Source organism: Sminthopsis crassicaudata, chromosome 3 (assembly GCF_048593235.1).
Source record: "Sminthopsis crassicaudata isolate SCR6 chromosome 3, ASM4859323v1, whole genome shotgun sequence".
Classification (NCBI taxonomy): Eukaryota; Metazoa; Chordata; class Mammalia; order Dasyuromorphia; family Dasyuridae; genus Sminthopsis; species Sminthopsis crassicaudata.
In genome coordinates, this window is record NC_133619.1 from 427,666,287 (window position 1) to 427,691,072 (window position 24,786).

The following is a 24,786-nucleotide window of genomic DNA, read 5'->3' on the forward strand; positions in this document are numbered from 1 at the left end:
TGTAAGAGAAGGTACCCCCAGGAGGTGGGGAAAATTGATTGTTTTGTATTAATATGAGAGAAATACCTCTTTTTTTTTTAACTTCATCTGTCAGGTTGCTGCTGCCAAAATTGATCTATCACAAGATAGAAAATATAGAGATTAAAAACCTTGGTTTTACTATGTACAAGTTCAGAATTTAGAAGGAAAAAAAAACTTCAATGAAGATTAGGACTTTAACAAATTACATCAGAGCAACAGTGAATTTTTTTTTTACATATTGCAATCTTGTATAATACTGTTAGGTGATTAAAAGTTAAAGAAAAGGCAGATTTATGATCCTGTGCTTCCTTCAATGACATACAAATTAAACTTATTCATTCAGAGTCATGCTTTCATTTATTCTGTAAGGAAACAAACTTTAGAAGACTCTACAGGTAAACAAAATCAAGTAACAGATGAAACTGTGTTTTTAAACTCTACACTCAGAAAATTACAAAGAATTTATATGTTAAAGACTTTTTATTATGAAAGTTTTTTCAATAATAAAATATTTTTGGAACATTTTAAGGATGCTATATTCTCTTCATTCTCTCATTTGATTTCTTCTCAGGAATGTTCCCTTAACATTGTCAGATTTTTGTTAGAGAGTTACTATTAATAGAAAACAGGCTTTAAGTTAACTCAAAATTTCACGAATAATATTCCTGAGTCTGAAATCCTACAAAAAGGAAATAAAAAGTAGAAAAAAAAAAATCCATTACATTATCACTGGTTTTTACTATACACTTCCATAAATACCCATTTCTAATTATCTGCCTAATTAATATCAACTGGTAATCAAAAGAGGAAATATACCAATTGGAACTAATGAGTATTATCTTTAGAGTGATACCCTCAACACCTCATGTTTTGCTTTGAATTCTGAGAACTGTAGTAGTTAACCTTGCTCTGGAAACAGAGCTGCCAATCCAAAAGGTGGAGAAAGTGAACGTAGGATCTACCCTAAATTTCCATGGTAGGTATAAAGTGGTTTTGTTAAGTATGAGTTAATGACAAAACAACAGAGATAAGAATGTAAATACTTATCTCTAATAGACCTACTAAAGGAAAAAACAACTTTAAAAATTAGATTCTGAAATGTAAATAAGATAAATGCTAATAAAATGAAAACAAGCCATATAATAAGTTTTTAAAAAACGCAAATCAAATTACGTGTTGCTTATAAGAAATACAGTCCAGAAGGCTGTAAGTAATTTGAAAATTAAAATGTGGTCTAAAATTTACTCTGTTACCATCAAATCATGAAAAGTCTGAGAGGCAATGGTATCAGATAAAGTTAAATTCATAAAAGGAAGCATTAGAAAAGTTTGAAACTTGAACATTATATTATGCTTTTAAAAAATTTTTGTGAAAATGTCTATACACATAAATACATGTTTTCAAAGTTATATATGTATGGAGATATAATAATTCTGAATTAAATTTCATAAAAGGAAAACCTTATAAAGTGTTTTGTTTTGTTTTGGGGGGATTTGCTTTATTTTTGTTTTTGTTTTTTCTGAAAAATCAACATTAAAGACTAATATCTATTACCAGAATGACAATTTCTACAACAACAAAAATAGAAAAAAATTACAAAACTTAATGAAGGATTTGAGGGAGAGAGAAGAAAAAAAAGAGAAAAAGAGAGAGAAGGCCTTTAAATGATAAGCAAAAGATCTTTTATTTGATCTTGGATAGAAAATGAGCCATTAAAGTTTATTAAGTGGGGGGAAAAAGTCGATGCTTTTAGAAAGTCAATTTGTCAATTAAGTGGAAAGTGGATTTTAGTGAGAAGACCTCAGGGAAATTAATTAGAGAGGTATTGAAATAGTACAAATAAGAGTCAATGAAAAGCTATAATAGGCTCATGGATGCATTAATGAAGAGAACAGGACAACTATGAAAAGTATTTTAAAGACAGAAATGACAAGATGGGATATACTGTGAATAAGGAGAGGGAAAAGCTAAAGAAGACAACAAATTGTAAATTGACCTGGCCAAGAGGATGGAAAGGCCCTCGATAGCAATATAAATGTTTAGAAAGTTTGTAAGATAAATATAATGGATTTTATTTTGAACACATTAAGTTTGAGATATCCAAATGTCAATTGATGATATGAAGCAAGAGCTTAAGAGAAACAAGAGGGCTGGATCTATAAATCTGGCAAACATTTGCAACAAACCAAAAATTGAACCTGTATGATATTCTAGCTAATGAGATTACCAAGCAAAATGTAGATTAAAAAAAGAAGAGATTCCTGGAGTGTCTTAGGAATGTTTAACAAACTGAGGAATTGTCAGACACATCAGAGGAGAACCAAGACGGAAATATATGAACATAAAATTCAGGAGAGAACATCTAGAAAGAAATGGAGATCAACAGGATTAAGGCTGGCAGAGAGGTCAAGAAAGATTTTGATAGAGAAAGATTTGACAATTTAGAGATCATTGATAATTTGGTAGAGGTATTAGAACTCAATGACAAGAGAAGAAATGAAGATTCCTTGCATTCTCAATGAAGATACCTAACTGAATAGGAGAAGAGATATATCAGAAAGTAACAAGCATGAGGGCTGGTTCACTATTAGGAAAACTGTTAGCATTATTGACTATATCAATAAATAAACTAACAGAAATTCTATTATTATATCAATAGATGCAGAGAAAACATTTGATAAAATCTTAACACCCATTCCTACTAAAATTACTAAAGAACATAGAAATAAATGTAGTTTTACTTAAAATGATAAGTAACATCTATCTAAAATGATCAGCAAGCATAACAGTAATGGAATTAGAAGCATTCTCAATAAGATCAGGGATAAAACAAAGTTGCCTATTATTACGATTCCTATTAAATATTGTATTAAAAATGTTAGCTTTAGCAATGAGAAGAAAAAAAATGAAGGAATTAGAGTAGATAATGAGGAAACAAAATTATCAGTCTGTAGGTGTTTTGATGGTATACTTAAAGAATCCTAGGAAATCAACTAAAAACTACTAGAAACAATTAACAAGCTTATTTTTTTCCCCTGAGGCTGGGGTTAAGTGACTTGCCTAGGGTCACACAGCTAGGAAGTGTTAAGTGTCTGAGACCACATTTGAACTCAGGTCCTCCTGAATTCAGGGCTGGTTCTCTATCCACTGTGCCACCTAGCTGCCCCAATTAACAAGCTTAGTAAAGTTGCAGGATACAAAATAAATCCACATAAATCATTGGCATTTCTATATATTACCAATAAAGTCCAGGAGTAAGAAATTCAAAGAGAAAATCAATTTAAAATATCTCTTGATAATATAAAACATTTGGAAGTCTACCTGCCTAAATAAAGCCATGAACTATATTAACACAATCACAAAACACTTTCGATACAAATAAAAGTTAGATCTAAACAATTGGAAGAATGTCGAGTACTCATGGTAGGGCAAGCTACTATAATAAAAATGACTATTCTACATAAATTAATCTCCTTATTCAGCATCATACCAATCAAACTGCCAAGAAATTACTTTATAGAGCTAGGGAAAAAAATAATGAAACTCATCTGGAAGAACAAAAGGTCAAGAATTTTAAAAAAATTAGTGGGGGAAAAAAATACAAATGAAGGTGGTATAACTATACCAGATTTAGAACTATATTATAAAGTAGCAGTCATCAAGACCATCTGATACTGCTTAAGAGAGTAGTGATCAGTGGAATAGGTTAGGTTCACAAGACACAAAAATAAATGACTATAATCATCTTACATTTGATAAATCCAAGGACTCCAGGTGGGGTAAGAATTCACTTTTTTGACAAAAATTGCTGGGAAAATTAGAAAATGTTATGGCAGAAACTAGACATTGACTAATACCTAACATCCTATACCAAGATAAGATCAGAATGAGTTCATGGTTTAGAATTAAAGGTTGATAGTATAAGCAAGTTAAGAAAACAAAGTTCTTTTAACTTCTCAGATCTGTGGAGAAGGAAGGAATTTATGATCAAAAAACAACTGGAAAACATTTTGAATGCAAAGTGGATCATTTTGATTATATTAAATTGAAAATTTTTGTTCAAATTATCAGATGAAATGAAAATCATTTTGATTCATATGAAAAAAATTCTATCGAAGGACTAGCAATTACAATAAGGATGAAAAATAGAACTGTGCATTATAAGGCATAGGGAAAGATAAAAATAAAAAAATAATATGACGAGCAAGCTCAAGCATATTACTATTTAACTAAGTTATAGAAATTTAGTAGAATGAAAAACTGGAGAGATAAAGTGTATGTGAGAAATCAAAATGTATGTTGAAGCATGAGGTAAAAAGTTAAAGTGAAGAAAAATATGAGCTAGGCACAGAACTCATTGAATTCAGAAGGCACAATAGATAGAAGATACCAGAATCCTGAATGAGTGATAATCATGGATTGAATGAACCTTAAAGAAAGAGAAATTGCTTAGTGATAGTGGGAGTGGGAGATTCTGGGAAGTAGAATTGGGATATCAAGGAATATTCTGACTTCCCCATCATGGCCAGTGATTACGTGAGTATGAATCAAAGTGCAAAGGATGGCCAAGGAGGTGTTAAATTATTATCAGGAGTGAGCCAGGTTCTCATTAAGTAGTGGAAAGTAGAAGAAATGAGAAAGAAAAAAGTTTTGAGATGAAAGAAAGTTTGTTAATGGAGGAGTGCTTCTGGAGGACAGAGTGGGCAGATCTAAACTGGGACATGGTGGGACATATAAGGATTGCATGCAAATAGGGTAAAGAAAAAGTACTATTGGAAGATTACGGAATGGGTTTGTAAATTAGTGGCTAGAAGTTCAGAATTAATAGGAATGAAAGAGTATAAAAGAAAAATAGAGTATGCTTACTATTGAGAGGGAATCCAGGAAAAATATCATTGGAGGCTATAAATATTTAGACTGTTCATGGTCCTCTTAAAATCCAATCTCATGGCAGGTAGTGTTGGCAGGATTTAGGAAGCTGACCCAAGAATTTAGAAGTTCTGGCCCAAGGAAATCTGGTAGAGGGTAAGAGAAGGCAGTGTAAGGAAGCCCACCAAAAGAAGTTCCTAGGGATGAGGATCGAAGCAAGAAGCAGTAGTCCTAGGGCTACTCTATCTCTGGAGAAGGCACTAGGATTGAGTCTGAAGCATAAAGACTGATTGCCCTGACTTGGTCCCTGATTACTCCAGAAAACTTGGAGAATATAGAAGTGAATAAAGTAATCTATCTGGTCTGGTTCCAAAGGATGATCTATTAGAGAAGACCCTAGGACAAATGCAGGAAAAGTCAAACTCGAAAGGTCTGTGATATCACAATTGGGATAAGTGTATTTATGGAAGATAGCACAACAGATAGAGCACTAGGCCCAGAATTAGGAAAATTCATCTTCATGAGTTCTAATCTAGCCTTAGACTCTATAAACTATGTGACCCCGAACAACTTATTTAATCCTGTTTGGCTCAGTTCCTCAGCTATAAAATAAGTTAGAAAAGGAAATAGCGCAAACCACTTCAGTATTTTTGCTATGAAAACCTCAAATGGAATCACAAAGAATTGGACATGATTGAAATGACTGAACAATTTTTCCTCTTTGTGAAAAAGAAAATTTTCCTAGAATCCAAGCTTCCCTGTTATTTTTAACCAAGGAAATAATTTTGTTTTCTGGATTCCACAAAAGCCAGAATGAAAAAAGAAGAGTAATAAAAGTAAAGCAGATGGGAAAACAAAAGCCTAGAAGAGGCTTAATATTTGATATCTCTGAAAGAAATAGATTGCATTGGTTAAATTGTATAAAAGAAAAAAAGTGTTATAAGGCTAAAGGTACCATATAGCTTCACAAAATCAAAATAATTCAGATTACAAGTCAATAACTTCTAACACTATTTTTAAACAGTTTTGAGAGGCAGCATGGCTTAATAGAATAGAAGATTGGTTTTGAGGCAAGGAATACCTGGGCTCAATCACTGCTTCTAACTAGACTAAGTTAATCACCATGGATAATGAGGATCTGAGTATTAAAGTTAAGTTAAAGGGGTTTTCCCTGCACTGATGAAATCACAGATATAAACTGTCTCTCACCCACCAAAAAGTTTTAACCTCAAGAAGGAAAGGAATTTTAATCAATAGCAACTAGTCAAAACTTCCTCACAAAGGAAAAAAAAAATGATCACTCTAATGTATTAACTGGATTCTAAATCTCTTTAGAGGAGAGGAAGATCTTTAGCTCCTATCTGACTTTATTGCATATATTTTGCAACCAATATTGATAATTGATTTTTAAATTAGACTCACTTTTTGCCTGGACTTTTTCTTTGATTTCTTCCTGTCTTAGGCATCATTATCTTAGTTGTACTATAAACATGTCTTGCTATCTTTATTATACATATATTATACATATTATACATATACATATTCCTGCATCCATATGATTGAGGACAATAAACTTCAATGTGGAAGGAACTTTAGGATACTCTTTATCTCCTTTATTTTACATGAGAAAAAACTGAGGCCATGGGAAGTTAGTGATTTACTTAACATTGTGCAGTTGCTAAATGTCAGATCTAGGATTCAAGTACTGAAGGTCCCATAACTCAAGGTCAGCCCTTTGTTTCCTCTCCAGCACACTACCTCCTTGACTTTCCCTTCTTTAGCCCTAAAAGTTCTTTCCCAATAACAGGATTGTAATTTGTCTGAAAGAAACAGCTTTTTATTGCTATGATGCCTGTTCTTTCCTTTTTTTATTATTGTTCAGTCATTTCAGTCTTGTCTGATTCTTTGTGACCTCATTTGTTTTTTTGTTTGTTTGTTTTTGTTTTTGTTTTGCAAAGATAACTCTTGCTGCTTTCTTCTCCAGTTCATTTTGCAGATGAGGAAATTGAGGCAAATAGGTTTAATTGACTTGCTTAGGGTCATAAGCTATTATTTAAGGCTGGATTTGAACATGGGTCATCCTGATTCCAGGCCTGACACTCTTCTCTTCTTCTAAGTCACCTAGATGCTTCTTTCATGCTAAGTGATGTGTCCGTTTATTTTTTTGTCTGTCTGATTACATGTAAAATCTGATTAGATTATAGATAACTTTATATGGTCTCATACTTAAAAGTGCCAAAATCACAAAAGTTTTTGGTAATCAATTACATTTCCACTATTACTTGGATAAAGCTCAGACTATAAGGATGAATGAGTCTTTAGAACACAATGACCTCACAAATATTACACCACAATGAACTATGTCTTGTGTTCTTGTATTTTTTTTCTGTGCTCAGATCTGCATAAGGAATAGTAAAAATAGGATACACTTAAAAGTAGTGAAATTATTCCTCTTAAGTAATTTAATGCCAAGCTCCAAAGTGCTATGAAATCTAATTCTAAAGGACCATGGGAAAGAAAAAGAAAAATAGCCATAAGGTATCATTTGATTTTCCAAAATCAAAATTATTCAGTCTTGTGAGAAAAAGGGAAATTAGAGAGTCTTTAAAGTAAGTATTAACATTTCTCATTTGTTAATACTTCTACAGCATTTTATAATTTTTTCTAATTTTAACTCCATAAGTATATTTTTAATAATATACTATGACTATTCATTGCCACTGCATCATTGTGATTTAAGTATTTCAGATGTTTTTAAAGAAAGAAAAGGCTTTATGAATGCAATCATGTTTATATAGTAAAAATGGAAGGTACACATATTGGCTTTTTGAGTGCCTCCTACACATAAGTAGAAAAATTGCTACTCAGTAAAATATAAGATAGTTAAAATTAATTGATATAGATCTTTTATCTGATTAACATTTCCCCCCCCCCATATTTCTTATCCTGGAATCTGATCTTTATTATCATGTAGGATTTCAGCCCTTCTTCTAATGATGGGTTGGTTTGTTGCCCAGGATATTTTAAATGCACTTTGTTGATGTCTTTGAATAGATTCCCTCCTTTTTTGTTCTCAATCCTCAGCCCCGCATTGTTTAAAGAATGGCCCCTAAAGGTCAAAGGCTAACATATCTCTGAAATAGTTGTGTTAATCTGTGTTTGAAATATTTTGCGGTAATGTTCAATTGTGTCGGATTCTTTGTCACTTTTGGGGGTTTTCTTGGCAAAGATACTAGAGTGATTTGCCATTTCTTCCTTCAATTCATTTTGCAAATGAAGAAACTAAGGCAAATAGAATCAAGTCACATTCCTAGAGTCATACTAGTTTCTACATTCAAATTTGAACTGAGAAAGATGAATCTTCCTGGTATTCTATCCACTGAACCACCTAATTGCTATCCTATGGAATAAACATGGGAATTGTCCACGCAGTGGTAAGAACTTTTAAGCCCAAGAGTTTTTCCAGCTCCTTTTTCTTTAGATCCCAAATCACATCATTTTTAAAATGTATTAAATATTTTACTTAATATGTTATATTGAATTTTCATAGTTTATAGAATTCTGGAGAATTAGCTATGTTTATATCTTATCCTACTATTAGGCTGACACTGTTATTTCCATTATACTGTCATGGACTGTGCATTAATTTGTACCTATGGTAATAGGTAGGCACTTAATAGTTTTTTAATGAAGGGATTTACAATTTGACCTATGAAATGGATAAATGCTAAATAATAAATGCTAAATAAATCTTTTATAAAAAGATTTAATGTTTGCAAAACATTTTATGTTATATATAAATATATACGTACACACATAAATACATATGTATAAATGATTTATATAATAGAAAAAAATTATTACATAGAAACAATTACACCCACTTGAAGCATTTATGAAAACTTGGGTGCTAAAAATTGCTAGCCCACTTATATTTTCTAATCCATGATTTTCCTTGCTATAAAGCTATTTTGTTCACTTTCATACATTGAGGATCTGTCATTCATTTGCTCTAGAAATTATCCCCGCTGTTGCAGGGGGTAGCCCATGGATAATGTGAGGTTTTAAGAATAATTTGAGGCTCTGAGACATTAAATGATCTGTTCATTGTCTCAGTGATAGAAGTCACATTTTGAAACCATATCATTCTAAAGCCAAGTTCAGCTCTTTGCATGGTTCATCATAATTCCTCTTTTAAAAATGTTCTTTAAAAACAAATATACGAAAATCATCACAACTGATTTTTAGTCCTGTAAACTCAACTTTATCCATGAGTAGACAACTGATAGATAAGAAACTGCTTCATCTTTTCCTTACTTGTTCAAAGTCCCCATTCCCATTGACAAAGTTCAGCAAAGAGGACACCAAGTATTAATTTCTTTGTTGCAATCATTTCTTTTCTCTTTAATTGAACCCATTAACCTAGAAAGATTTCCAAATGCAGGACAACTTAATGACTTCCAGGCAATGCACCCTTATGCCCATTGTCAATAACACAAACATACTTACATGGAAAAGATAATTGGGGAGGAAGAAAAAGGGAAGGTGTAGTTTCTTCTACTATATATTGTTATGGGCCAGAATTTAAAACAAGGTGCTAAGTCAGTGGAATTGATAGAGACAATGGTTGTTTAGCAGGGTGCTTAATAGTTCTCTAGCTCAGTACATGTATTTAGTATTTCCACAAGATTCACACCTTTAAGAGAGCATATATAAATTAGGAGTCTCAGCCAGGATTCAGTCAGGGAGATTCAAAAGACAGAGCTCAAGCTCTCAGAACCGAGATTACAGAAGGCCTCTAAGAAAGCTAACTGGGACACAGGAAAGGAGACAAGACTTGGAAAGAGACAATAAAGGATCTGCACTTTAACACTTGGCTGCATTTGGGATAATTACTGAACTGAAACTAAGGCTCCCTCCAGAGACCCCAAGGAAACCCCAACAAGAGAATATTACATTTTAGAGAAGAATATTACAATATATATATATACCACTTGTTACTATGTAATTTTAGGCATATTGGTTTGTCTTGCTGCTGAGCCTCAGGGCACAGAACACTTGAATCATAGATTTTGAGGTGGAATGACCTCGTCTTTGTCCAGCTATAAAATGAACTGATTAGAGTAGATAAAGGTCTTAGTTTTATTTTGTGATTTTTGTGGTTATATAAATATAAATATACTGCCCAAAGAAATTGCAAATCATGTATATGTATGCATAGGCAGCTGTATGGTGCAGTGAACCAAGCTCTGAAGCTCCATGGATTCAGAAAGATTTGAGTTCCAATATTGCTTGAGACACTTACTAACTCTGTGACTATTGGATAATTTACTTAAACTCTTTTTGTGCTTCAATTTTCTCATTTGCAAAATAGAGATAATAGTCATATTTATCTCCCAGAGTTGTGAGCATAAAATGAGTTAATATTTATGAGGTTTATGCAAACAGTTAAGTATTATATAAATGTTTATTATTGTTGCACTTATTCCTGTTATTGGATGAATGTCATGGGCCTTATGAAAGCTTGAGTTGACTCCTTATATCACCTCCATTTTTTCCAAACCAAGGTCACCAGCTTGCCCAAATTATAGATACCCATGGAGTAAGGTATTGACTTAAAAGAGAGGATACATTGTTTTGTTGTTATTTAGTCATTTTGGTCATTTCTAACTCTTCATGATCCTATTTGGGGTTTTCTTGGCAAAGATACTTGACTGATTTGCCATTTCTTTCTCCAGCATATTTTATATATGAGGAAACTGAAGCAAACAAGGTTAAATGGCTTACCTAGAGTTATACAACTTGTAAAGGTCTGAAGCTAGATTTGAACTCAGGAAAATGAGCCTTCCTGACTCCAGGTCTGACACTCTTTCCACTGCACCACCTAAATGTATATAGATTAAGCCTAATGAGACAGAACATTGTGTAACAGAGCCAAGTCAATTCAAATTAAGTTTGTTTCTAAGGTCAATTGACCTGGAGTATATGAAGATTTCTCTATGGATTGAACAGCATTTTTCTAAAACCTCACAAAGTCTCTTCATCTCCACTCTTTCCTTTAGCCAACTCTTCCCCTCTCTTTGTGGCTTGTTTACCTTCTTGTGGAGTATTTTCACCTGGAAGTCATCAAATAAATTTTTAGTAAAGTATTTATCTGAATAAATCATCAAACTCCAAGTGGTTCATTGCACCAGAAGAAGAACCCATTTACTGAATGTGTTTAGGAAGACAGAAGACATTTCTGTATAGTTCAGGAGCTAAAGGTTTATTAAAGTAAGAGTTGCCAAAATTAAGAAACTTGTCAGCTTCCCAGTTTTCTCCCATTTATGTCTTCATAGTAAGGTTTTATTTTGGTGTTTATTATTATAATATCTTGAAAATTAGTTTGCTTAAATTCATCATCAATTCAAATAAAATAAATCAGTTTTATGTTTATTTTGTTTTCTAAACCACTCAAAAATTATTTATGTCTCATTATGTCTAGCTACTCTATTAGTATGGTTAATCAAAAACTACTTTCCCCCTATCTATTCTCAGGATAAAGATTAAAATAGTGAAGTGATTTATTATTAAAATACCTCAAAGTTCCTATATGCTCTTAAAATCTTTAATGGAATTTTAGTTTTAAAATTTTTTATAGCATCTAAAATCATCAAATGCACTTTCACCACATCTTAAAATATTCTACTTGCATATTTTAATAAAAAACAAAGGCAAAAATCTATGTTTAGAAAATCTAATTAACCTGTCTAAATGTTTGCAGGAAACTGTTGGACACTGAAGATGAACTCTCTGACATCCACATTGATTCAGTCCCATCAGAAGTACGGGATTGGTTGGCTTCTACTTTCACACGGAAAATGGGGATGACAAAGAGGAAACCTGAAGAAAAACCAAAATTCCGTAGCATTGTTCATGCTGTCCAGGCTGGAATTTTTGTGGATAGGTAAGTGTAAATTTTATCATTACAAAAGAGTGACTAGTAACAAATACCAAAGAAAGATTGTTCAAAGTGAACACAACTGACAAAATGGATTGTAAATATACATAGTGGTTATAAATGTAAAATGTGGAACTGTCTGTGTCTTCCTCACTAGAAGGCTTAAAAAAGAGCTAAATGGTTTAAGTCATATAATACAGGAGATTTTTTCTTTAAACATAGGTTGGCAATATGATTTCTGAGATGCTTTCCAACTACAAGATTCTATGATTCTGTGATTTAGTGAGCATATTTTCAGCTTCATTAAGCTTTGTGGTACTTGTACTACATACATTATAAAAATGCATCTTGCTAATTTTTATTTTGGCTTTTTTCTGCTAAGAAAAAGTTTAAAGAACCATTTCCCTTTCCACAAATAAGTATGAAATTCCATTGGTTATGAGTAGGATGACAAAACTTAATGATGCTTAAATTTTTTGTTGTTGTTATTAACACATCCTAGGTGAAAATGTAGTTTTGATGAGATAGTTGATCCCCTGAATGACTTGTGATTCCTACACCCTAAAATGACTATGATTGTGGAAAAACTAAAGATCTATTGTCTATTTGACCACCAAAGAAAATCTTTTTTGACCTTGTGGTGTTTGCTGCTTTCAATTGTCTGGAGTGGGCAGGAAAAAAGAGAAGGAAGAAGAGAAATCTGAAATTGAAGATGTTTTATTTATGTCCGTGAAGCAGGCCAGATCTGAGAAATTCCTGAAACACAAAGGCAGAACGGTTAATCCTGAGGTGTGAAAAACACAGCATTTCTGATCCTAGAATGAATGCCAGCCACTTTGCTCCTTAATAGCACAGAAAATCTCTATCTAAATCCAACTTTTTTGGACCAAGACTACTAGAGGCAATTATAGCTAAGTATAAATAAAATGGTCTAGAACATGACTTCTTAAACTTTTTCCACTCATCACCTCTTTTAACCTGAGAAATTTTTGTGTAACCCCTGGTGTATATATAGGTACAGAAATCAAACATTTGCTGATAATAAGTCATGATTTTACAATCCCCACATTCAGTTACGAGACTCCATATGGATAGCAAATCATAGTTTAAGAAGTTGGGATCTGGAGTAATTTTTGTCAATTACTTATATTATAAAATAATTAAGATTCTCCTTTCTGAATAAGATCAGTAATGTCTTACATTTACACAATTCCCACCTTAGATGAAATTTAGATAGGAAAATGAAACTGATAGATGCACAGCATGAGCTTTCCCTTCCAACATAGGGTTAGTATTTTATGGGGACTGATGACCCCTATTAATTAATGTTTTCTGGTTCTGGCATAGTCTGCTATTACTTTTATTGAAAACTTAAATTGTATTTTCCTTATGTAGGTAAGGCTACCTGGCTTCTATTTGTTTCCAAAATGAGAGTGTTTGTTATGAGAAGAATGCTCTATAATTAAAATTGTTCTCTCTGATGCATAGGAGACATTATTTTTGCTTTAAAATCCTGGTTTTCTCCAACATCCTTTGGTGTCTCCTTGTACTTACATCTAGTCATCATATTAACAGGTTTACATTTTTCCTATTTCCTTGGTCTTTTTCAAAATTGATTATAGTGGCTAAATTACCAATGAGCAGTGAGTCTCATCCTATTTTGTTTTATAACCCTGGACTTCATCTTGCTTTGATCTCTAATTTAATCAACAAAAGTAACTCCCAGGAAGAAAATTGCTTTTATCAATGCAATTAAGCATAGTTTCTATAACTTAGAGTCTTAGAATTGTCTAGACAAACATTGAGAGGTAAAGTAACTTGATTAAAAACACATAGTTTACCATTGTCAGATAAAGGACTTGAACACTAGTCTTCCTGATTTGAGACTGACTCTTTTTTGACACTGAAATAATGATAGCAATTTATAGCTTTTTTATAGCACTTCAAGGTTTGCAAAAGACTTTGTAAATATTGTCTAATTTTGTCCCTATATGAACCCTGAAAGGCACATGCTAAAAGGGTAATGGTATCTTCTTTAATAATTGTAGGCTAAACTAGTATAAATTTGAAAGGGGAAAGGTATAGTGTTTGGGGAAGGGGGTTGAAATGATAAAGAAATTGATTATTCCTATTAGAATTTTCTTTCAAAATATTCCTAAAACTAGCCAAACTGTGCCAACTATCTTTTTCTCTTTTATTGAAATAGATGTGAGCCTTAAATAACACTGAGAAAAGGCCATGAGAATATTATCACTATCTTGTTTTTCCCTGAAGGACAATATCCTTTTATTCTTTTTTATGTGTTCAGAAAACATTGTAGAACTTAGAAACATGTACAAAGATATGTTGGAAAGCACTGCAACATATATTTCATCAAGAGAAAAGAGATTAAAAAGACTTATGAAGAATATGTTGTATATAATTGGTATACATGTGTTTCTGCAAATTGTGATATATGCTGCCAATTATAGATATTTTTGGTAGTCAAATTATTGGCTAAAAAGTATCAAGGAAAAAGCTATCAAAGATAAATAGACTAGTACATTAAGACTTAATTTTTTTTTAATTTGAGGAATCTATATTAATCAGGGCATTCAAAGTGCTGCAATATAATTCTCAGTAAATTTACAGATGCAATGACTTCCTGGTATATTTCTTTCAAGTGGATTTTTAGCCTAATCTGTTCATTTCACAAATCATAATGGGATTAATTGGATTGCCAGCTGGCCTCATAGTTAGGTAGTCTTGGGTCCAAGTGTCTTCTCAGTCATATATGAGTTGTGTGTCCCTTGGAAAGTCACTTAACCTCTTAGTATCCTAGGAAATTATAAGAATTAAAGCAATATTTCAGATGCAAATTTGCATTCGTGAAATACTTTTTGTTGTTAGTTTTTATTTTTCTCCTGGACACAATGACACAATGTCATATTACAAATAAAAGTACAATAGGATTTCACAATCTTTATAGAAATGTTTTGCTTTATATTGTTCCTCACTGTGGCAAGCATTAAGATAAAATAATCTGATTTCAGTAATTAAAGAGTAATTGAAAAGGATTGTTATTTTTCCTGTTGTAATGAATCCCAAATGATTTTGATATAGAGCCTATAGGGTAGTAGTTTTACTCAAAACAAAATACTTTTTTATGATTAATGGAACCATATTCTCTATATCTATCAGCTAATTCTCAGAGAGATGATAAGCTAAAGGAAATAATAAGTTTTATATATTATATATATATATACTTTAGCTCTTTAGTAGAGCATGTTGTTTTGAGATAAATAATGGAGAAAATCTTTCAATTTCCACATACACTAATAAATACATACACATATACACAGTGTTATTAATCTTGATGACATTAATTTATCTTACTAAAGAAACAGGTATGATTTTGTGCTCTTTATAAGTTTTCTAAGATAATTTTAGTAATATTAAAAGGAGCCAACCAGAGAAATGTTTATTCTAGTTTAATATCTCCATTTAATAAGACATTCACTCTATAGCTATCTCCTAATATGTTTACCTTCTACAACAAATATATGTTACTCATAAATAAGAAAAAAAAACATTCATCTCACAGAACAAAAACTTTGAATGATGAGCCCAAAGGGCATAAAAAATGATATCAGAAGACATGGGCTATCATACAAAGCTTTCCATCATTTAGTGGTTGAAAATCAGGATGTGAATGTCATGAATTCCAAGCAACTCATTATTCTTATAAAATGTCAAGAATTCCAAGCAACTTGCTCATTTAAAAGCCATATTAATACTATGTGACATCTATAGATATAGGCAGAGAATTTGCCTCTACACCTTGATGGATCTAAGTAATTGGCATTTCTTTTACCATTGAAAGTTGGGAGTTTCTCATCTTCTACCACAGTTAAGCCATATATTTCATAGAAGATCCATCCAGTTAGTGTTCTGGAGAATTTCCTCTGGCTTTAAAAAAAAAGACCTCAGGAATATCTTTACAATGATCAGAGTTTGTATTCCATATTGACATAGACATCTGTAATTTGTAATTTAATTGCTACTATTCTGTATTTTTATCTGATTATCAATTCATTAATAAACAGCTAAAGGAACTGAACCTCGTCAATACCAATATTCTCACTATAAACTAAAATATATAAAAATTTCAGCTCAATGAGGATACACCTTAAAAGTTTTCCTTAGGCAAATAAAGAAGTTGGTAGAATTGTTTCTATCATATAGAATAAAGAAATATAAAGTAGCACAAAAAAAATATGAGGTTATGCTATACTTGGTCATTTCTACTTTCAGTATTCATGTTGAAGAGCTCAAAAAGGGTGAAAAATAATTTAATGTTTGCATCAGTATTCATTATTGGTAATGAAGAAGTAGAGAAGAATAAATACCTCAGCATGATATTAATAGTTGGTGATTTTTCAATGATAAGAAAAAATTGGGTGGGATGTATATTAGATAGGATTCAAAATTAAAAAAATGAAGATTTGTAGACTATTTAGAAATTTTATGTCCACATACCATGAGTAGCTTCCTCAAGCTTAGAATCAGTCAGAAAGCTTTAGGCATGACAAACACTGAATAATATCAAAAAGAATGCTGGTTAATTAAATGAAAAAAATTCTGAATTGGCTAGTTATGTAGTCATATACCTTAATTATTAACAAAAACAAGAAATTAATACTAAATTGAATGAAAAAGCTTAGATGGAAAAAAAAGATGGTATTGGCAATTTTGGTTATTCAAACTTGATCTATTTTTTTAAACAATTGAAAATGAAAATGATAGCATGGCTTAGAACTTGACAGCTGCAGGTAAAGTATTCAAGAACCTGGGGTCTCTGGCAAACCATGATAAGACATTGAAGTAGGACTTTGGCACAGGAGGAAAGAACATAATGAATGATAAAAGGTAAATTTAACAAAAAGAAATTTTCCTCAAGAGTTAAGGAACTATGTGGAGACTTTCACTGAATAATTGTTTATCTTTTTAGGATGTACAGACGGAGTTCCAGCATATCTGGTTTAGTTTATCCAGCAGCAGTCATTGTAACATTAAAGGTAAGAATTTAAGTTTTGATACTTTTCTCAAATCATAGTTCTGAATTGTTCATTAAATTAACATCAGAAATAAGAGTTAATGTGATATGGACATGTTAGCATGCATATCAGTTTTAAAACTGCACAAAATTTTAAAAGACCCATTCCAAATCAGAACCTAGTAGACTGAAAAATTGATCATCAGAGCCTACAAAGTGATAATTTTCTTTTTTTTATTTAAGAATTTGCATAAAATATCTAAAAGTGAGATCAAATTCAGCCAAATGTATCATTTGATATATGTAAAGAATAAATAAATTTAGCTTTGCTTTAAGATTAGATTGTTGTTTTCTTTTTGTTTAGAAAATACTATTTTAAAAAAGAATAGAGAGTAAGAATAAAGTGATTATAGAGAAAAATCATCTTTGTTATGATTTTATAGTGAAATAAAGTTGGATTCATTCCTACAGCTGGATTTTCTGAATGAAAGTTGGCAAAGGGGACTCATTGGTTTATTTTTCCTCACTAACTACATCTTTCATGATTTTCCCAGGATCTTGCTGAGACAACTTGCTTTTTAGCCAGGCACTGATACCCAATGCCATGTCTTTAGGAGAAAATGTGAGACTTCTTCTCTCACATAAGCCAGCTAATTGAATTAGTTTCTTGGGGGGAAATTTGTAATCCCAGGAATAACTAGAAGGTACTATACCACCCAAAATACTTCTATTACTGGTTTTGTTACTTAGTGTTCTTTTAACAATATAAAGAATTTTATCTTAAAGGTAGAGAGTAATCTTAAAACTGAAACACATGAATTTTAAAGTGGAGACAGCATGGAGAAATAGTTCTCTATTTGAGCCAAATTCCACTTTTTTCCAGGAATACTTACTTTTTGATTATGTAGAAGCTATTTAACTGTCCTAGATCTAATTTTATTAAATTATAAAGTGAGCATATTGCATTACAAGATATCAAATGTCCTTTCCATTTCTACATCTGTGATCCTGTGGAATGGCAACTTATCAGACCCTTCCCCAAGGGCAAATATTATTGTGAGAAGTTGGTGGGGGGACTGTCAACAAATCAGAGATGATTTTTTGGTTGTTGATTCTTTGCTTACTGATATCAAGTAAGGCATTAAATAGGGAGATGTATGATCTCCAAAGATACAGTGATGAAGGCTATATTGAATAAAATCAAAATGGAAAAACAAATCCATTTTGATGGTGAGGTCTTCAAGTTAATCAAATAAGTTGGAGAAAAGATAGAAGGATACCCTGAAATAGGGAAAGACCTCAAAATATTTATGTTGTCCTCTTCCCTTAATTCATCAAAATTTATCCTTGTATATGTTAAATAGCTTTCTCTAATCAAATCCCTTACAAATTGGCTGGCACTTATGTGGTACTTTAAAGTTCACAAAGTGCTTTTAAAGATATCTTATGATAAACTATGATGGAATTGGCTCTTTTCAACAATAAGATGATTCATGGTAATTCAAATAGACTTGTGATGGAGAGAGCCATATACATCCAGAGAGAGAACTATGGAAATTGAATGTCAATCAAAGCATAGTATTTTCATCTTTTTATTATTTATTTGCTTGTTTTTTTTCTTTCTTGTGTTTTTCCTTTATGATTTGATTTTTGTGCATAGCATGAGAAATATGGAAATATGTTTAGAAGAATTGCACATGTTTAACATATATCAGATTACTTGCTGTCTTGAAGAAGAGGGAGAGGGGAGGAGAGGAAGAAAAATTTGGAATACACGATTTTTCAAAGGTGAATGTTGAAACTATATTTCCATGTATTTGGAAAAAATAAGATACTATTTAAAATAAAATAAAATTGGAATTAACAAATTAAAAAATAAGTTCATTTTTATCCTTAAAACAATCCTTTTAAGTAGGTCTATTATTATCTATGAGACAGATAGAGACTAATTGATTTATCTAGGATTAAATCAGAATCTAAGGTAGAATTTGAGTTCAGGTCCTCTAAATATCACATCCACATCCAACATTCTATCCACTGTATCACCTTGTTGCTTAAAGGAATCTTGCCTTCAGTCCATCTGTTGCCTATTTCTTACCTAAAATCGCTGTCAGAAAGAGAATTAAAAGATAGCACAAACTAAAATATATCCTTTTTTCCCCCTTCAGGATGTAGATAAATGGTCATTTGATGTATTTGCCCTAAATGATGCAAGTGGAGAGCACAGTCTGAAATTTATGATGTATGAACTGTTCACCAGATATGATCTTATCAACCGCTTCAAGGTCAGAAATATTTAATATTAAGAAAAATTAATGCATTAGATATGAATAAAAATAACAGAATGTCGTTACGTCAGCCTTTTTAAGGGATTATTAGTATAATACTTAATAGGAGAGAATGAAATAATATATGCATGATATCTGTGAATAGCTGCATAATTCACATATGTCACTGACCTACATGCTTCCATGCTCCCTTAGAATTTATTATATCAATATATCTATTCACTTTCTACAATAATAACTAACATTTATAAATGATTTAATGTTTTAAGGTGATATATGTATATATATATATATATATATATATATATATATATATATATATATATATATATATATATATATTAATACACCTATGGGTGAATATACACATAGACATATAGGTATGTATATTCATGTGTATATGTGAATACATATACATACATATATATATATACATATTATTATCCCCATTTTAAAGATGAGAAAACTGAAGCTGAGTTAGCTGATTTGACCAGAATTATATATCTGGTAAATAACTAAGGAAAGATTTGAACATAGGTTTTCCTGGATGGAAGTCTATTATTCCATCCATTGGTCCCAATAGACCAGTTATAGATCTTTTCTAGAGGAAATCTGAGACCATTTCATAAGGATACAATATTGGGGGCATTCAAGGCAGATATATTAGTTTTGTTATATCTCATCTCAAAATTACACTGGGGAGATTTACAATCAAAGGCATAATCCATGCCTTTTAGATACTAAATTGATCAAAACCATAATTAGCGATTTTGGCATGCAGGGCAATCAGCACAAAATATGCCCCAAACAAGTAGATAAAGAATAACTTCAAATAACTTTAAGTTTTTGTGGTATGAAAATAACCTCCAAAATAATTATGATAAACAATTGAGCAGCAGAATGAATTAGTTAGTAAATTGGCTTATTAATTGCTGAAGGAATACATAAGTTATTATTTTTTATTCTTTGCATTTTGGTGCCTTGAGGCAAAACCCCAATCATCCCAATTCTCATTACAACTCTAGAGTTAATCCATAGTTCTGAATGGACTGCAGTCTAAAATTTTAATTATTAGCATGTAAAAAGTCATAGAATTTTAAATCTGGAAGAGCTATCAGATATTGCTTAACTAACTCCTTTCAATTTACAGATGTCTCAACTAAGACATGATTTTTAGAGCTGATAATTCTCTGTTATATAATACTTTTTAATAGCATTGATGAGAATTGGCGCAGGGCAGGGAGTTGTGAGAACTCCCTTCTGGTCAGCACAGGTCCTTCATAAATGAATTTACAAACCTGAAAAGTTAAACTGGTAAAAGAAGTTTATTATTGGAACTGAGAAGTCAGCTTTTGCAGGCTGACGTCCTTAGTGGCAAGGTCCCAATAGAGAAGTAAAGATCTAATAGAGAAATCCTGACAGAGAGGTAAATAAGGTCCCGTTAGAGATATAGGTGATAGACATAAAGAGGGAGTAATACTGAGGAAAAAATGTCTTTTCAGTGGGCAGAAAGTCACAGCTATGCCAAGGAGAGAGAGAGAGAGAGAGAGATTCCGTGGCATGATTCCTGCTTTTGGCCCTCTGCAAAGAATGAGCTGAAGGAAGTTTGTTATGTGGAGGCTGGGAGCAGTTTGAGCTGAAATCAGAATAGAGAATCTTCTAAATGAATGAGTGTCCCTGGACTAATCTCCAGCTCAATAGAGTTGGATAGAAATCTCCATCTCCAGCTAGGGCTAAAGTCAGGTGTGGTCCTGGACTCAACTAGTCCCACCCAGATAACAGAATGAAACCACTTTATCTTGGTTCCCTGGCTTGGGTCTCTCAGGGGAAAGCTTCTCTGAGGGAGTTTCTCAAGCTTTCTTCCAAAGTCCAAGAGAGTGAGAGTGAGTTTCGGGGCTCCCCTTGTCAGTGCTAAAATATATAACAAAGTTGGGGACCAGAGTTTGACTTTAGAAGTTCGTTGAAGCTATATTTTAAAGCACAAATTCAACATAACCAAATATACTAGTTTATTTCACTTTAAACACTCTTTTACTCACATTAATTTTGTGCAGCAATTTTATTAGACATATAATGAATAACCATTGCTTTCCACAGATTCCCGTTCCTTGTCTAATTTCCTTCGCGGAAGCCTTAGAAGTTGGTTACAGCAAACACAAAAATCCGTATCATAATTTGATTCATGCAGCAGATGTCACTCAAACTGTGCATTACATATTGCTTCATACAGGTCTCATGGTAAGGAAACTTATCTTTGTGTCTTAAAGAACCAATTTAGGTATATTGGTATACTTCCTCCCCTTTTCCCCCCAATATCTAAGCTTCATCTGTTCCTTTATTGAAAGACAGAATCTTAATAGAAGGCCAGTATCTCTTTATGAATATGACATAACCATTATTTTAGATTTTCTGTTGCTATTTTTTATTTTAACTTTATAAAAAAATATAGCCAAAGGAAAATTAGAGAACATTCATCACGTATTTTGAAAAATGGAGGGTAGTGAACAACTTATGTCTTCTAGTATGTTTTTCAAAGATATTCACCAAAAGCAAAACAAAACAAAACAAAACAAAAATATCATTACCCACATTTATCAGATGACATTCATTTATTTCTTCTGCACAATTCTTCATTGGCAATATGGTACAGCCTACTCATACCTACCACACACCTCTCTATCATCCTTTGGGTGAACTGCTATTCTATGACTCATAAAGTATTTGCCAGAAGAATATTAATGCTTAAAATATGGGTATTTGTTTCAAGGAGAAGCTAGAGGTCATTAAGAATACTGTATGATTTACAAACTCAGGCCAGCCCACTTTCCTCCTATCCAGTTCTGAATCCTGCTCTCTGTTTCTCCTCTCCAAGAAAAAATATACTGATGAACAAATTCTAGGTGTTGCTTATATAATATATGTCATAATATGCACAATTTACAGTTTTGATGGGCTTAATTGTTTTCATTAATTCCATTTCACCATTGACAATTGTTATCTGACAGAAAATTATCTAGTGGTGAAGAATTCCATTTTAGAAGTCCTGCCCTACTGTGTGACTTGTTCCCATTTGAATAGTTTAGATTGAATTTCTTTGAGTTCTAATGGATCTGAACTTAAGAGGACCTGAACTGTTTTGAACCTTGATGCAATGAATATAAAGTCATCCTAAGCTAAGAAGATATAACAGACCTCATTATCTAGGCAGGACTTTCCATTTAAAATCTTCACTGAGCATTTTCCCTTATAGTGGCAAAATTCCTTTGGTGATTGTGCATCTCCTTGTTTTAAGACTCAGTTCATAGCCATAACAAAAGGTCTTCAAATTAACTAATATTTATTATACTTCTCAAGGAATATTGAGATTTTTAAAAAATTTTGATGCATAGGAGATCCTAATTGGAAGAAAGTCAATTTTCCTATAACAGTCACCAGGCCAATTTCTGAAGCCTTTTTTAGTTTATTTGGAGCTGCCCAAGTCCTGTTTTTGTTTACAGTTTTCTGGGTTCCCATATGCTATTTCTTTTTCATATATATAAGTTTAGATATGAGACCCAAAATCCTTTAGGACATTTTCTAAAAGAGGAGAACAGCATTTTCTGTCATGTGACAAATTGTCTCCACTATGATCAAGCTTCATTTATTTCTCTCTTCCTCATGGTTCTTGATTTCCAACTTTCCTTTGGTTATTCTGTTCTTCCATCTTCAGCTTGCCTTGTCTTTTTTCCCTGTTCTTGTTTATTCCTTTGGATTTGTCATGTATGGCTTATCTCACATCTCCGCAGTGGCCTGATTGTCATGTTGGGCATTCCACATGGGTCATAAAAGGCTAGACTCCTTCTCTAGTTAATATTATCAAAGAAGAAGTAAGTCAGCAAGTCCTAAAGAAACAAAAGAGGCCTGGAACAATCACAATGCCATTCTATGGATTAAAGGAGCAACTAGGAACACCAGTTCAGTGTCACATTGACATTTAGAGAGGCAAGAAGCCTGATTTCCTATTTCTCTCTGTCTTTCTCTCCTTGCCTCTCTGTCTCTGTATGTTTCTCCATCTCTATGTCTGTGTCTATGTCCCTGTCTCTGTCTCTGCGCTCTTTCTCCCTCTCTTTGTTGTTTCTTCCTCTTCCTCTCTTTATTCTCTTTCTGATAGAGAGCTAGCTTAGTTAACTCAGGTTTGAGGAATAGCTCAAACCTTCAGAAGTTAACAATTTCAATAAACTATTTTTATGCAGTGCACTAAAACCTTTCTTTCTATATTTCCCAAGAACATCTTTTAGAAGTGATAAGATACATTTAAACTTAGTAAGACTTCAATGTCAAAATTATGTGTTTGGTAATTCACTTTTCTTGGATTTGATATGCATAGCATATTAATGTGAGGAAATAAATTACTTTCTGACAGCTACAAATACTGTTATTTGCACTAGATAAAACTACTTTAGATTTTGGCTAAAGGTGCCATGTTTACCTCTTCCAAAAGTCCCCTTCTTGAATATCACAGTGCTTATAGTTTTTGTTTTAAGTGGTTCCTTTGAAGAGTTGTGTAATACTTTTTCTTTCTAGTTTCTATGGCTTTGAAAAAAAGACTAAAATAAAATAGCTATGTGTGACAGTTCAAAAAAAATTTATTGTGAAGCACAAACAGGACAAATCAGAGAAATTGTGTGGCGCAGCATAAAAGACATCTGACTTTCATTTCAGTCCCATCTCTGCTACAGACTAACTGGTGTAACCTTAGGACATTTCTCCAGGCCAAGTTTCTTTACCAGTAAAATGAGAGAATTGGATTAGATGATTTTCAAGGACCCTTTTGGCTCTAAATTCTAGGATCTTATGATTGTAAGAATAATGCTGTTAAGTGGAGTTATTTTGTCCTTTGGTAATGGCTAAGCTGTTTTTCCCTTTTTTATAAAGGAAGGCTCCCTGGGGGATGTGAGAGTGGGTTGAGGGTAGCAGGAAATGACTGGCATATAAAAACAAAAGAATTCAAAAAGGCTTTCTTGAAAAGAGTAATGCTGACCTAGAACTTAAATCATAAAAATAAAACATCCTTTTTACAATTTTCTAATTATAATAAACAGACCATTCGACAAGATGTTATTACAGCCCAAGAGATGACCCAGATTTTCACCCTGTTTCCTGTTTTGATAACTAATTTGTCAACAAAACCAAACCAATTTTTGTCATTTACTTTATACTCTCTGCTTGTGACTCTATCTCTAGGTCTGTCTCTTTCTCTTTCAGCTTCTCTTTGACCTCTGTTTCTCTGTATCTCCTTCCCTCTCTTTCTTTTACCTTTCCATCTCTTATCTACATATGCAAAAGAATGCTGATGAGTTTTAATAAGGCAGTTGCCAAGACACACTTTTTAATATATACTATTAATGTATATATCTCTTCCCTTTATTAAATCTATACAATCATTAAAAACAATAAATCAAGCCCTGACTTGTAATATTTGCCAATTACTAAGGTAAAAGCGCTCAAAATTACTTTAATTTTTCACAATACATAAAATTTTACTTTTAATAAGAGGTTTTTATTCTCAAAATACATGCAAAGATAGTTCTTAACATATAATTACTTTTTAAAAGGCCTTTCAGAAGAAAATTTGAGCTTCCTCCAGCATATTC

General features: G+C 32.3%; 1 protein-coding gene across 11 annotated transcripts in view; it reads left to right on the top strand.

Moving 5' to 3' along the window:
• The window catches only part of PDE1A (phosphodiesterase 1A), a 461,201-nt gene that overhangs the window by 312,845 nt on the left and 123,570 nt on the right, over window positions 1–24,786 (top strand). For 4 of the 11 annotated variants that reach the window (XM_074302943.1, XM_074302946.1, XM_074302947.1 and 1 more), the window contains 4 exons: window positions 11,654–11,836; window positions 16,821–16,887; window positions 19,034–19,150; window positions 21,251–21,391. In XM_074302943.1, the coding sequence (XP_074159044.1) occupies window positions 11,654–11,836; window positions 16,821–16,887; window positions 19,034–19,150; window positions 21,251–21,391 (508 nt within the window). Of the gene's footprint in view, window positions 1–7,082; window positions 7,500–11,653; window positions 11,837–16,820; window positions 16,888–19,033; window positions 19,151–21,250; window positions 21,392–24,786 lie in introns of those variants that run through there. The other 7 variants (XR_012488251.1, XR_012488249.1, XR_012488253.1 and 4 more) reach the window with 5 other exon arrangements.